The sequence below is a fragment of the Carlito syrichta genome, unplaced genomic scaffold (assembly GCF_000164805.1).
Source record: "Carlito syrichta isolate Samal-C Ts95f unplaced genomic scaffold, Tarsius_syrichta-2.0.1 Scaffold303214, whole genome shotgun sequence".
Lineage (NCBI taxonomy): Eukaryota > Metazoa > Chordata > Mammalia > Primates > Tarsiidae > Carlito > Carlito syrichta.
In genome coordinates this window covers 180,758-193,702 of record NW_007247310.1, presented here as the reverse complement: position 1 = coordinate 193,702, position 12,945 = coordinate 180,758, and the positions used below count along the sequence as shown (strand labels likewise).

Sequence of the window (12,945 nt, the reverse complement as noted above, 5' to 3'; positions counted from 1 at the left end):
AAAAAAAAAAAAAAAAAGAAAGAAAGCAGGATTTATTGAGAGGACAGAAAGACTCCCGCAGTGGGAGGGAACCCAAGGGGGTTGCCAACCCCAGATTTATTTCTAAAAAATTGTGTATTTATTCTTACATGTTTAAACTTCAATCACCTTCAAAGTAATCTCAGTCTGATGCAATACATCTATGGAGATGCTTTTCCTCCTGCTCAAAACTGTTTTTGAACTGGTCAGTGTTGATGCCTTTTAGTGCCTCTGCCGTTTTTTGTTTCGCCTCTTCCACACTGGCAAAACGTTTCCCTTGGAGGACTCTTTTATCCAGGGAAACAAAAAGAAGGCCACTCAGGGTGAGACTGGGTGAACAGGGAGGGTGGGACCTAGGGGTCATGCCACTTCTGGTCAAAATCGGCTGAACACTCGGCGCAGTGTGGGCAGGTGCGTTGTCATGTGGGAAGACCCAGTCACCTGTTTGCCACAGCTTGGGACATTTCTTCTGCAAATCATGACACAGCCTTCTCAAAACTTCCAGATATGGGAGGGTGAGGTGAGTTTATTGCCTGAGCCCGCGGGTTTGAGACCCACCCGGGCAACTTGGCGAAACCTCATCTCTACAATAAATAAAAAATTAGCTGGGCGTGGTAGCGCGCGCCTGTAGTTCCAGCTACTCGGAAGGCTGAGGCGGAAGGATGGCCGGAGCCCAGCGGGTGGAGGCTGCGGTGGCCGGGAGCGGCCACTGCACTCCAGTCCGGGCGACAGAGGGAGACTCCAACTAAAAAAAAAAACAAAAAAACAAACAACTTCCAGAAAAACTAATGGGTTCCTAGGACACTCACCTAGTGGAGGAGGCCTGTACTGCAAGGGGACTGCCCTCAAAAAAAAAAAAAATTTCATTTTTAGGGGGTGTCTCCCTTGTATCGGCTTCTATCATTATACAAGAAGTGCTCCCTTCCTCTTGGTGGCCTATTGTCATTGGATTTCTGGCCCCTTGGGTCTGAGTCTAAAGGAGACCCTCACTCGGCCAGGTTTTGAGTGGCAAGACCAAGTGGCACACGGGACAGGTTTCGACTCGGGAGCGGAGGGTCCCATGAGGACCTTTTTCGAGCTCTGGAAGCCTGAGCCTTGGGTCATCCAGAGGATACCATGCCATGTCATGCCATCCCATCACGGGGGCAGTGACAACAGCACAGCGGCTACTACACACCGGGCACTGGCCTGAGGATTTCCTATGGATGATCTTCAGTTCTCTCAACAGCTCTCTGATGCAAGTGCTATTCCCATCCCCATTTTACAGATGAGGAAACTGCGGCACACAGTAAGGTATCCAGGGCGACGCAGATATGAAGTGGGAGAGCTGGGATGTGAACCCAGCCAGACCCATCAGCCTATACTCCCCTCCCTCAGCAAGGGATGTGGAACGGGGCAAGAGGCCCTGGCCGGGCAGGGGTGACATCGCCTCCCGACCCTTTCGGGCTTCAGGGCTCCCAGTCTCACTTACTCTGCAGCCTCCCCCAGCCCGTCATATAGCAGGGGTAGTTGTTGGGAAGGAGGGTGCCGGCAGGAGGAAGGCAGGCCAGCTGGATCTTGTCGGTCAGGGAGACGGGCTGGGCCAGCTTGAGCATGGCGATGTCATTCCTGGGTCAGTGAGGAGGCAGAACATGAAGAGGAGGTTGCCTTTTCCGGCCCTGTGGGCTCTGGAGAGCTCGGAGACCCTGCCCTCTCTCTGTGTGTTATCCCTGCGTTGCCTGACAGGTATCAGGACGTCTTTGAACATGTAAGAGGATAGGGAGGCAGGAGAGACTGTCCTACCCCACTGATAGTCAAGGAGCCCGCAGAGCCATCTCTTGTCCCCGGGGCTTGGCACAGAGTAGATACAGGTCAATGAGAGCCTGGGGAGGGTGGGGGAGGAAGGGGGCTGCAGGTATAACTTGGGGTGATAGGGAGGAGAGGACCTGCAGGTATGACTGGCAGGGAACCCTTTGCTTCTTTGCCTGCTTCTCCCTCCCCCAGGTCACTTCCCCACCCCAGACATCTCTGGGGCTGGCTCCACCTCTAGGGTGTCAGAGCTCCTTCCCTCTCCCCACACAAGAAGCCGATGAGGGGGTGGGGTTGAGCCCACCACTTGGAGAGACTCTGTCTCTTTCCCTGCCAGCTCCACCCCCAAGGGCACCCAGATGGTTGCACCCTTTGGAGAGCTGGCTGGAGTTCCAGTCCTTGTGTACCACGAGCTTGGAGACCTTGACGGCCAGTGAGCCGGGCTCCTCGGTAGACAGGCTGTGTAGGCCCAGTACCACGCGGTAAGTCCTGGAGGAGCTGGGAGAAGAGGATGGAGGGAGAAGGTCAGCTCCTGGCTGCCATTTCCTCTTCTGGCCCCTACGGGCAAGGACACCCTAATGCATCACCTCCAGAGGCATGGCTTTGTTTTTTTTTTTCCTTTAGAGATAGGGTCTCACTATGTTGCCCAGCTGGGGTGCCATAGCATGATCATAGCTGCAACTGCAGCCTCTATCTCCTGGGCTCAAGTAATCCTCCCACTTTAGCCTCCTGAGTAGCTGGGACTACAGGTGAGTACCACCATGCCCAGCTAGTTTTTGTATTTTTTTTCTTTAAGAGATGGGGTCTTGCTGTGTTGCCCAGGCTGAGACCCAGCTTTGGATAACACTGGGGATAGCCCAAATAAACAATTGCTGCGTGACCTGCTAGTTGGGATTTGGGAATTTTTCTTCTCCAGGGATAATCACTTAGTTATAATGTGACATAAACTGTACTATATAGTAACTATAACTTTATAATAATTATTATTATACTAACTCTAAATGATCACACAAAAGTTACAGTAACATAAACTCTATATTATTATGGAGGGAATTAGATGAACACAGAGAAAGCAGAAGTTATTTGCCTTCAAGGGCCTTTTCTAGTTTAACTCCCTACCTTTAATTTTCACATGGGGAGACTGAGGCCCAGAAAGGCGTAACTAGCTCGCAGACCCACGGTCAGTGAGAAACCAGAACTGGAAGCCAGGACTCCTGACTCGGCCTCTGCTATTTTTCCCAACCCCTCATAGAGCTTATCATATATCAGGTGAGAGAAGGGATCCCTCCCAGCAATGAGTTGCACCCAACTGCCTTCCAGTGAGTTCCAGGGGGCATGCTGAGTGGAAGTCATGGGGGAAGAAGACAAGGGAACAGCACTGCAGACAGAGCATTTTCATTCCCTGTGGGCCTTTATAATTATCCTATATGTTACCATTAACTTTCATTGAGCACTTACTAAGTGCTATGTCTTTTTTATTTTTTAATCTTACCACAGGCTCAACCTCCTGGGCTCAGGGGATCCTCCCGCCCCAGCCTCCCAAGTAGCTGGAACTACAGGCACATGCCACCATGCCAGGATAATTTATTTTATTTTTTATTTTTTGTGGAGATAAAGTCTCGCTATGTTGTCTAGGCTGAGATCAAGCAATCCTCCCATCTCAGCCTCCTAGAGTGCTGGGATTATAGGCATATGCCACCCACTGCATCCAGCCCATGTCTTTTTAACATATCTTATTTAGTCCACACGACATTCTGTTATCCAATTTATTTGCAGGTGATGGTATTGAAGCTTGGGAAAGTCATTCAAGTTGTTTGAGGGAACCCAATTCCAGATCCAGAGACCACATCTAGCACCGCTAAGAGGGCAGGAATTGGCCTTCCCTTCCTCCACACCCCTCCTCAGTGCCTGGCACAGGACACTCCATCCACGTGGTGTAGTGACCCATCCGTGGGCCACCGACGGCTTGTGTCTCGGCCAGGCGGGTGGCTATTTGCAAGGCTCCTTTATGGTGTTCAGGACATTTAATCCCCTCACCCCCGCATCCTCCCAGAGCACAGGCCAGCGAGCAGGCTGAGCACCTGGGGAGTGGCAGTTACCTGATACAGTGGGCGGCTGTCAAGACCCAGTTGTTGGCCACCAGGGACCCTCCACAGGTGTGGTGCCATGTGCCGCTGGAGCTGTACTGCAGGGAGACCTGGGGAGAAGCACAGGCACTCGGGTGGCTGGCAGAGCCGGACTCTGCGCTTTCCAGCATCTCGGGAGCCGGCCTGGAGCTGGGGAGAGGCAAGCCAGCGAGGCACTCGCCTCAGGTGCAAAACTTAAGGGGGTGCCAAAAAATACAGCCATCAAGATACAGAACATTTTGCAGGGCATGGTGGCTCACATCTGTAATCCCACACTTTCAGAGGCCAAGGTGGGAGAATGGCATGAGCCCAAAAGTTCAAGACCCACCTCAGCAACATAGTGAGACCTCATATCTACAAAAAAATTTAAAGATGAGCCGGGCGTGTTGTCACATGCCTGTAGTCCCAGCCACTAGGGAGGCTGAGGCAGAAAGATTGCCTGAGCCCAGGAGGTCGAGGCTGAGGCGAGCCATGATTGTGTCACTGCACACCGTGAGTCAGACTCTGACTCAAAAAACAAAAACAGTAATAAAAATCCCAACTCTCTGATGGCCCTCCAGGCCTACATGACCTCTCTGATCTCAGAGGCGCCCACGCCCTCTCCTGTGGCCACACTGACTCCCACGCAGTTCTGCAAATGCACCAAGCCCGCCTGGGCCTCACCGCCTTATTCTTCACCTGAGGGTCAGCATAGCTCTCCTCTTCACCTCCTGTCGGTCCCTGCTTAAGCTTGCCTTCTCTATGAGGCCTTCTGTGACCACTCCTATCCAAAGCAGTGTGCACACACACTCACGTCCATATGCATACACAGAGACACATGTGTCTCTCTCTTTCCACTTGTTCTGCTTACTCTTCATCGTGGTATCTTTCATTCCTGACATGTTATGAATTCACCCATTCAATTGCTTATGGTCTCATTCCCCAGCTTTTTTTTTTTTTTTTTTAATCGACAGAGTCTTGTTCTGTTGCCCAGGCTGGAGAGCAATGGCACAATCATAGCTCATGGAAGCCTTGAACTCTTGGGCTCAAGCAATCCTCACACCTCAGCTTCCCAAGTAGCTGGGATTACAGACCGGCACCACCACCACATCTAGCTAATTAAAAACATTTTTTTTTTTTTTTGTAGAGCTGAGGTCTTGCTGTGATGCCCAGGCTGGTCTTGAACTCCTGGCTTCTAGCAATCCTCCCACCTCAGCCTCCCAAAGTGCTGTCACTCTCTACTTTAATAAAAGCTCTGTGAATTTCCCCCTCCACTGATCGACGTTCTCATAACTTAAGAGAATGATGCTCTTTGTCAGTAGATGCCTGCTTTTCTCTGAACATGTTCATTTCTCTCTCTTTTTTCTTTTTTTTGAGTTGGAGTCTCACTCTGTCACCCAGGGTGGTGTGCAGTGGCATGCTCATGGCCACCAAAGCCTTGACCTGCTGGGCTCAGGCAATCCTTCTGCCTCAGCCTTCCAAGTAGCTGGAACCACAGGCGCATGCCACCACGCCCAGTTAATTTTTTAAAAATTTATTGTAGAGATGAGGTCTCACCAAGTTGCCCAGCTGTTCTTGAGCCCCTGGACTCAGTCAATCCTCCAGTCTCCGCTTCCCAAAGTGCTGTGTTTACATGTGTGAGCCAACACACCCGGCTCATCCTCATTTCTAATTAGCCACTTGGTGTGTCCTGTTTGCTTGACATGAAGGGGTCTTAGATGAATAGACTTTTAAAAAGATGCCTAAATTGGACAAGACGAAAAAAGACACCTAAATGGATGCTTTGCTAAACGAAAAATAGGCTGAGGGGCAATCTTTGGGTCCCCTCCTACTGTGGGAACTTCTCTGTCCTCTCAATAAATCCTGCTTTCTCACTTAAAAAAAAAAAAAAAAGGCTGAAACCGTCCTACAGATGCACAAAACGTCAGAAGTTTAAGCACAGCCAGGATTTATGTGACCTGACACTATACAGCCCAAGAGGACTCTTCTACCTCCTGTGAAATTTGTTCACATAATGAATATTATTTGTGGGCAGCAAAGTGTGACCAGGAGAGCAAGGACTGAATCAGACATGAGCCCTCACTTTCCCCCAGGCTGCCTGCGGCCCTGAGCCACAGTGTGACCTTTCCGAATCCTGGTTTCTTATCTGGGAAACGGGGAACATAATTCCCACCGCCCAGGCTCTGGGGAGGAGGAACACTGTAATTACAATAGCTGACACTTCCAGCGTCTGATACTTTGCACACTTGCCACAGGGCTAGATCCTGTTCTGAGCTCAGAACATGAATCGGCGCACATCATATCATGGCACCCCGATGGGGCACCCTTGTCATCCTCATTTTACAGCTGAGTAAGCGGCTGTTAAATTCTTCTTTTTCCTTTTTTGAGTCAGGGTCTCACTCTGTTGCCCAGGCTGGAGTGCAGTGGCATGATCACGGCTCCTGCAGCACTGACCTCTCAGGCTCAGGTGATCCTTCTGTCTCAACATCCTGAGTAGCTGGGACTACAGGTGCGTGTCACCACATTCAGCTAATATTTTGATTATCTGTAGAGATGAGGTCTTGCTGTCTGGCCGAGACTGCTCTCAGACTCCTGGGCTCAAGCAGTCCTCCCACCTTGGCCTCCCAATGTGCTGGCATTTTAGGCGTGAGCCACCACACTTGGCTAAACACTTCTAATATTACCTATGGAAAAAGGTCAATTCTTTTCTTTGTTTTGGGTTGGAGTCTCACTCTGCAACCCAGGCTGGAGTGCCGTGACACACTCACAGCCCCTCCAGCGTTAAATTTCTGGGCTCTGGCGATCCTTCCATCTCAGCCTTCCAAGTAGCCAGAACTACAGGTGCGCTACTACGCCCAGCTAATTTTTTAAAAAATCTATTGTAGAGATGAGGGCTTGCCAAGTTGCCCGGGCTGGTCTCGAACCCATGGGCTCAGTTAATCCACTTGCCTCGGCCTCCCGAAGTGCTGAGATTACAGGCTGAGCCACTGAGCCCGGCTGGAAAAAGGTCAATTTAATTGCTCCAGGTTATACAAATACTGTCTCCCAAGATTTGAGCCTTGATGGTCTGGATACAGAAGCTGCTTTTGGAAATCTTACACTTTGGGGAATTTTAAATCCTACTTTACTTCTAAGGCACCTAGCACTTTATATTTGAGCACATAATGAATTGGCTTGAGGGTACTGACTTAGGGCTACCGTCTTGGTATGGGTGTGGGTAGAAGAGTCCTCTTGGGTAGCATAGTGCCAGGCCACAATAATCCTGACTTTGTCTGAAATTTTGACATTTTGTTCAACATGGATATTTTTGCATTAAGTTTGATTTTTAAAATGTTGCATTAAAATATTACTCACCCGAGGCGAGAGGAGTGCCTGAGCCCAGGGGTTCGAGACCAGCCTGAGCAACTTGGTGAGACCTCATCTCCACAATAAATCAAAAAATTAGCTGAGCATGGTGGCACACGCCTGTAGTTCCAGCTACTTGGAAGGCTGAGGCGGAAGGATCGCCTGAGCCCAGCAGGTCAAGGCTGCAGTGGCTGTGAGTGTGCCATTGCACTCCAACCTGGGCAACAGAGTAAGATTCCAATTCAAAAATATATATATATTACTCACTTTTAGCCAGGCATGGTGGCTCACGCGTGTAATCCTGGCAATTTGGGAGGTGGAGGTAAGAAGATTGCCTGAGCCCACAGGTTCAAGACCAGCCTGAGCAACTTGATGACTCTCATCTCTGCAGTAAATCAAAAAAATTAGCTGGGCTTGGTGGCCCATACCTGTGGTTCCAACTGCTTGGAAGACTGAGGCAGAAGGATCACTTGAGCTCAGCAGGTCAAGGCTGTGGTGGCCATGAGTGTGCCACTACACTCCAGCCTCGGTCACAGTGAGACACTGACTTTAAAAAAATAAAAATTAAAAAAAAATATTACTTTTGTTGCTGATTTTTATTTTTTATGAGGGAATTGGGGCTTGCTATGTCGCCCAGACTCATCTTTATTTATTTATTTTTTGGAGTCAAGGTTTCACTCTGTTGTTCAGGCTGGAGTGCAGTGGCACAATTACAGCTTAATGCAGCCTTGACCTGCCAGGCTTAAGAGATTCTTCCATTTTGGCCTCCTGAGTAGCGGGGACTACAGGCGTGTGCCACCACACCTGATTAATTAATTAATTAGTTAATTATATAGTTGAGGTCTCCCCATGTTGCCCAGGCTGGTCTTGAACTCCTGAGCTCAGGCAAGCCACCCGCCTTGGGGGTGCTGGGATCACAGGCGTGAGCCAACTGTGCCCGGGAACTCCTAGGCTCAAGCAGTCCTCCCACTTCATCCTCCTGAGTAGCTGGGATGACAGATTCGTGCCACTGAATCCAGCTGGTTGCTTATGTTTTGTGGTACCTCCTTACATTTTGCCACCAGAGTGAGTTTCCTCCTTGCCTCACCTGAGCTCCCATCCAACCAGACCTGCCCACCCACTGCAATACAGAAAAATCTCCAAGGAAACAGAAGCAGAAAATCAGGTACTCTTCTAAGACTCACATCAATTGGTTCCCAAGGCAGGAAAACCTTTGTACAGGAGGGTGAGGAAATATTGTCGCAGACAGCATTTATTGGTTCTCAGCACAAGTGCGCCTTGTGCTGTGGCTCCTCCCGCTTCCAAATTCCCAGAAAAAAAATACTGTAGGACTGTGAGGAAAGCAAAAACCTGGCAAAAGTACAGAAAGCCAAGTGATAAACTGTGAGACACTGGGCCCCCTTCTGTCCCTGATGCTCTCCTGACGAAGGGGCAGGTGAGTGGATGCTGGCTGTTCCCTCTGTTCACACAGTGACTGCTGTGTGGGACATCCTGGACACTCAAGGCCAGCAGGCTGCCAGATGTTCCTAAACTCGGGTTGGAAACTCACCCCGATGCAGCTGGGTTTGCTCCCGAACTTGTTCATGCCACTTGTGCTTCAATAATGAAATTTCACGAAACATGTAAGCCATGAAATGCGACTTCAGAAAGAGTGCTGTGGCTTACATGGAAGCTAAGTTAAAGGCTTGGGAGAGACAGGATAAACCATGATTCCTAAATATTGCTCTTGAATTAGTGTCTGTGAGAACATGGAAGGATTGGGGGGAAGTCATAAAAGTCTGGAGGGGCTCATTATTCAGTTTGCTTCATAAGGGTCGCAAAGTTACTCCTCTGAAGAAATGGAATTGTAGATGAGATAATATGGGGTGGTTTACATGAAAACCACAGTTAAGATCTCAAAAGGGCTGGTGGCTCAGCCTGTAACCCCAGCACTTTGGGAGGCTGAGGCGAGAGAATTGCCTGAGCCTGGGGGTTGGAGAACAGCCTGGACAACTTGGTGAGAGCTTGTCTTTATAATAAATCAAAAAATAAGCTGGGTATGGTAGCACGTGCCTGTAGTTATAGCTACTTAGAAGGCTGAAGTGGAAGGACTGCCTGAGCCCAGCGGGTCGAGGCTGCCGGGGCAGTGAGTGTGCCACTGCACTCTAGCCTGGATAACAGAGTGAGACTTCAACTAAAAAAAAATAATAATAATAATAATAAAAAAGAAAAGAAAAAGAAAGAAAAAAACTCAATAGAGACAGGTGCAGTGGCCCACATCTCTAATCACAGCACTTTGGGATGTAGAGGCAGGAGGATTGCCTGTGTCCAGGGCTTTGAGATCAGCCTGGGCAACTTGGTAAGAACTTATCTTTATGATAAATAAAAAAATTAGCTGGGTGTGGTGGCACACACCTGTGGTTCCAGCTACTTGAAAGGCTGAGATAAGAGGATCACCTGAGCCCAGCAGGTCGAAGATGCAGTGACTGTGAGACTGCCACTGCACTCGAGCCTGGATGACAGAGTTAGACCCTAACTCCAAAAAAAAAAAAAGTACTCAAAAGACTGGTAAGCGAATGTATATTTACATGGTCTAACTTAAAATAAAATGTTTAAAGCATATATGTATGATTTAAAATTATTTCTCTATAATCAATTTTTCCATGACGCAACCCCAATCATGTCAGATAAAAGGGATTTTACCATATTTATTTATGTCAATGTAAATCTCACACTTGTTTTTGAGAGTTCTATCCCCAACATGTCCAAGGAATTTGAGTCCATTTTATTCTTAAAATTACTATGATTATAATGACTTAAGGAAACATTTATTTGCATTAGTAACACAGATTTGCCTATAGTTAAGGATTAATCTGTATATATAGCACTGATTGGTTCTTTAAAGCAAGGAATATTTGCATAGGTGGTGAAGAATGGCTCATAGGATAGCAGTACATTTGTAAGTAAGTCTCTGTCTGGTTAACAGTTGAGACATATTTGCGAATTTTGTGTATGGGCAGCTCCTTATGCAAGCTGAAGACGTCATCTCTCCCCCACCCCCAAGGTTGGCTAAGGCCACAGAAATGTATTTTATTGGTGAAGGTGCCTGTGCTATCTCTGAGTCCCCACCAAGCCTTATCTTTGCTAGCACAGTAGACTCATGAAGGACGGGCAGGGCGGTACTGTGAGGGGAGTGTGACCAGCTCACCTGCCAGGGCCAGCTGTTGGGCCTCGCATCTTCACCTCCAACCAACCTTGTCACTTGGGGCAGGTAAGTGGGGAGCCCACAACTGAGGGCTGTGAAAAGAGAAAGCGCCTTGAGTCCAGAAAGCAGCGACTCAAGCAGTGTACCCCACACTTACTGCACTCCCACCCCCAGACAGAAAATCCTTGTTCTGGAAGGTTCCTCAGAGGTTGAAGTCCTGCTCTTTGCTCCAGTTCTTTGGAACTCCACTCCAGTGTTCTTATTACTAAAGGACAGAATGCAGTTGGGGTGGGGATGGGACGGGGAGGGCCGGAAGGGCCCAGCTCCAGCCCCAACCCCCCAGGGGATGGGAAGCCAGTGCCTCTGGGTGACAGGGCTTACCTCTGGCCACCAAGGCAGACAACAGTAGGGTCCTGATCATGGTGTATCTGAGGAGTTCTGTAAGCATGACCTCAGAGAAGGCCCTGCTTATATGAGTGGGCTTATCGGCGAGAGATATACCAGGAGTATTCAAGGTGGGAATTTTCTCAAAGCCCAGTGGAAAAAAGGGCTTGTGTCCAAATTTTTTTTTTCCATTTCTTCCCAGTCATCACCCAAAAGTACTTTGAGCAAGATGCCAAAAGTAGATATGGGAATATGGACCCTATTTGCTTCCAAGAGACTATGTTGCATATTAGAGAAGGAAGAAGAATATTTGCTATTGGTCCTTGGAGTTTTGTTTTCAGAGAAAAGATTAAGTTGGCATGCTGAACACATGCTGGTTCTCAACAAGAACGGTTTAGCCCACCTGGGGACATGTGACGATGCCTGGAGACATCTTTGGTTGCCATGGCTGGGGTCGATGTATTACTGGCATCTAGCAGGTGGAGAACAGAGATGCTGCTAAACACTCTACAATGCACAGGACAACAGGACCAAGCCACGGCTTGCTGGGTGACCTTGGACAAGTCACGAATGATTCTAGGCCCGGGGCTGCCCATCTTTGAAACAGGGAGAGAAACGTGAGCCCAGCCTGTTTCACAACATTGCGGCGATCATTTGCATAATGTGAGCAATGTGCTTACACAGCAGAAGGACACGGCAGAGCCGCACAGTTGGGGTTTGGCAGCCCCAGCGGCGGGGAGGGGAGCGCGTTGGCGGAGGAGGGCCTCGCCAGGATGGGTGGAGATGAGCTTTACTGTCTGCTCCAGATGGGGTCAAAGGAGGAGCTTCTTCGAAGGAAATGATCAAAGGAAGGCAAGCTGAGGCTCACTCAGCAGCACATACAAGTGAGATGTGCTCACATTCTTCTCTGAGCTAAGCCTTAGAACACCCTGCAAGAGGCTCCTTCATTTCATAGGGGGAAGCTGAGGTTCAGAGAGGTAAAGTGATTTGCCCCAAGCCAGGCTCAGTAGCTCAGCCTGTAATCCCGCGCTTTGGGAGGCTGAGGTGAGTGGATTGCCTGAGCCCACGGGTTCAAGACTCGCCTGGGCAACTTGGAGAGCCCTCATGTCTACAATAAATCAAAAAATCAGGCAGGCGTGGTAGCACATGCCTGTAATTCTGGCTACTTGGAAGACTGAGGCAGAGGGATCACTGGAGCCCAGCAGGTCGAGGCTTCAGTGGCTGGGAGTGACCACTGCACTCCAGTCTGGGCGACAGAGTGAGACTCCAACTCAAAAAAAAAAAAAAAAAGTGATTTGCCCCAAATCACACAGCTTCTGAGCAGCAATGTAGGGATTCACACCTAGGCTGTTCTGATTCCAGAGCCCATTACTTGATGCCACTGGAGATGGCATTCTGCCTCAGCTCCTAGTACTTCCCCCCGCGTTGGCTAGAGAAGGGTGCAGTGAATGGGTAGTGTTTCCTGATGGATTTTCTCGCTGTTCCTTCGACCCTCACACTCCTGCTTGTGGGCAGAGAACAGTGCCGGGCAGGCCAGGTGCTGATGAGACAGTTCTGCTCTGTGATCACAGACTATTTTTTGCTGCAGCCAGAAAAGCAGAGGAGCAATGAACTTCAACTTTTAAGACCTGGGGTTGGTTAGGTGTGGTGGCTCATGCCTGCTATCCCAGCACTTTGCGAAACTGAGGCAGAAGGATGGCTTGAGCTCAGGAGCAAGACCTCACCTCTACCAAAAAAAAAAAAATTAGTCAGAAGAGGTGGTTTGTGCTGGTAGTCCCAGTTACTCAAGAGGCTGAAGCAGAAGGTTCACCTAAACCCAGAAAGTCAAGACTGTGGTGAGCCATGATTGTGCTACTGCATTAAAAAAAGCTCTCTGAGTCAGCCGGGCGTGGTAGCGCGCGCCTATAGTTCTGGCTACTTGGAAGGCTGAGGCGGAAGGATCGCCGGAGCCCAGGAGGTTGAGGCTGTGGTGGCCGGCAGCGGCCACTGCACTCCAGTCTGGGCGACAGAGTGAGACTCCAACTCAAAAAAAAAAAAAAAAGCCCTCTGTTCACGTCCTTGACCAGTCAATTTTAAGTGTTGTGGCTTAGATAAGTAACTTACCTTCTGGGTCTTAGTTTC

General features: G+C 49.2%; 1 protein-coding gene across 1 annotated transcript in view; it reads right to left on the bottom strand.

The window, feature by feature from the left end:
- The window catches only part of LOC103260475 (chymotrypsin-like elastase family member 2A), an 18,719-nt gene extending 7,858 nt beyond the window's left edge, over positions 1-10,861 (bottom strand). The window contains exons 1-5 of the mRNA XM_008058113.2: positions 10,822-10,861; positions 10,444-10,532; positions 3,906-4,003; positions 2,176-2,304; positions 1,490-1,626 (exon numbers count right to left, since the gene is read on the bottom strand). Of these exons, the coding sequence (XP_008056304.1) occupies positions 1,490-1,626; positions 2,176-2,304; positions 3,906-4,003; positions 10,444-10,532; positions 10,822-10,861 (493 nt within the window). The remainder of the gene's footprint in view (positions 1-1,489; positions 1,627-2,175; positions 2,305-3,905; positions 4,004-10,443; positions 10,533-10,821) is intronic.
- Positions 10,862-12,945: the final 2,084 nt, after the last annotated feature.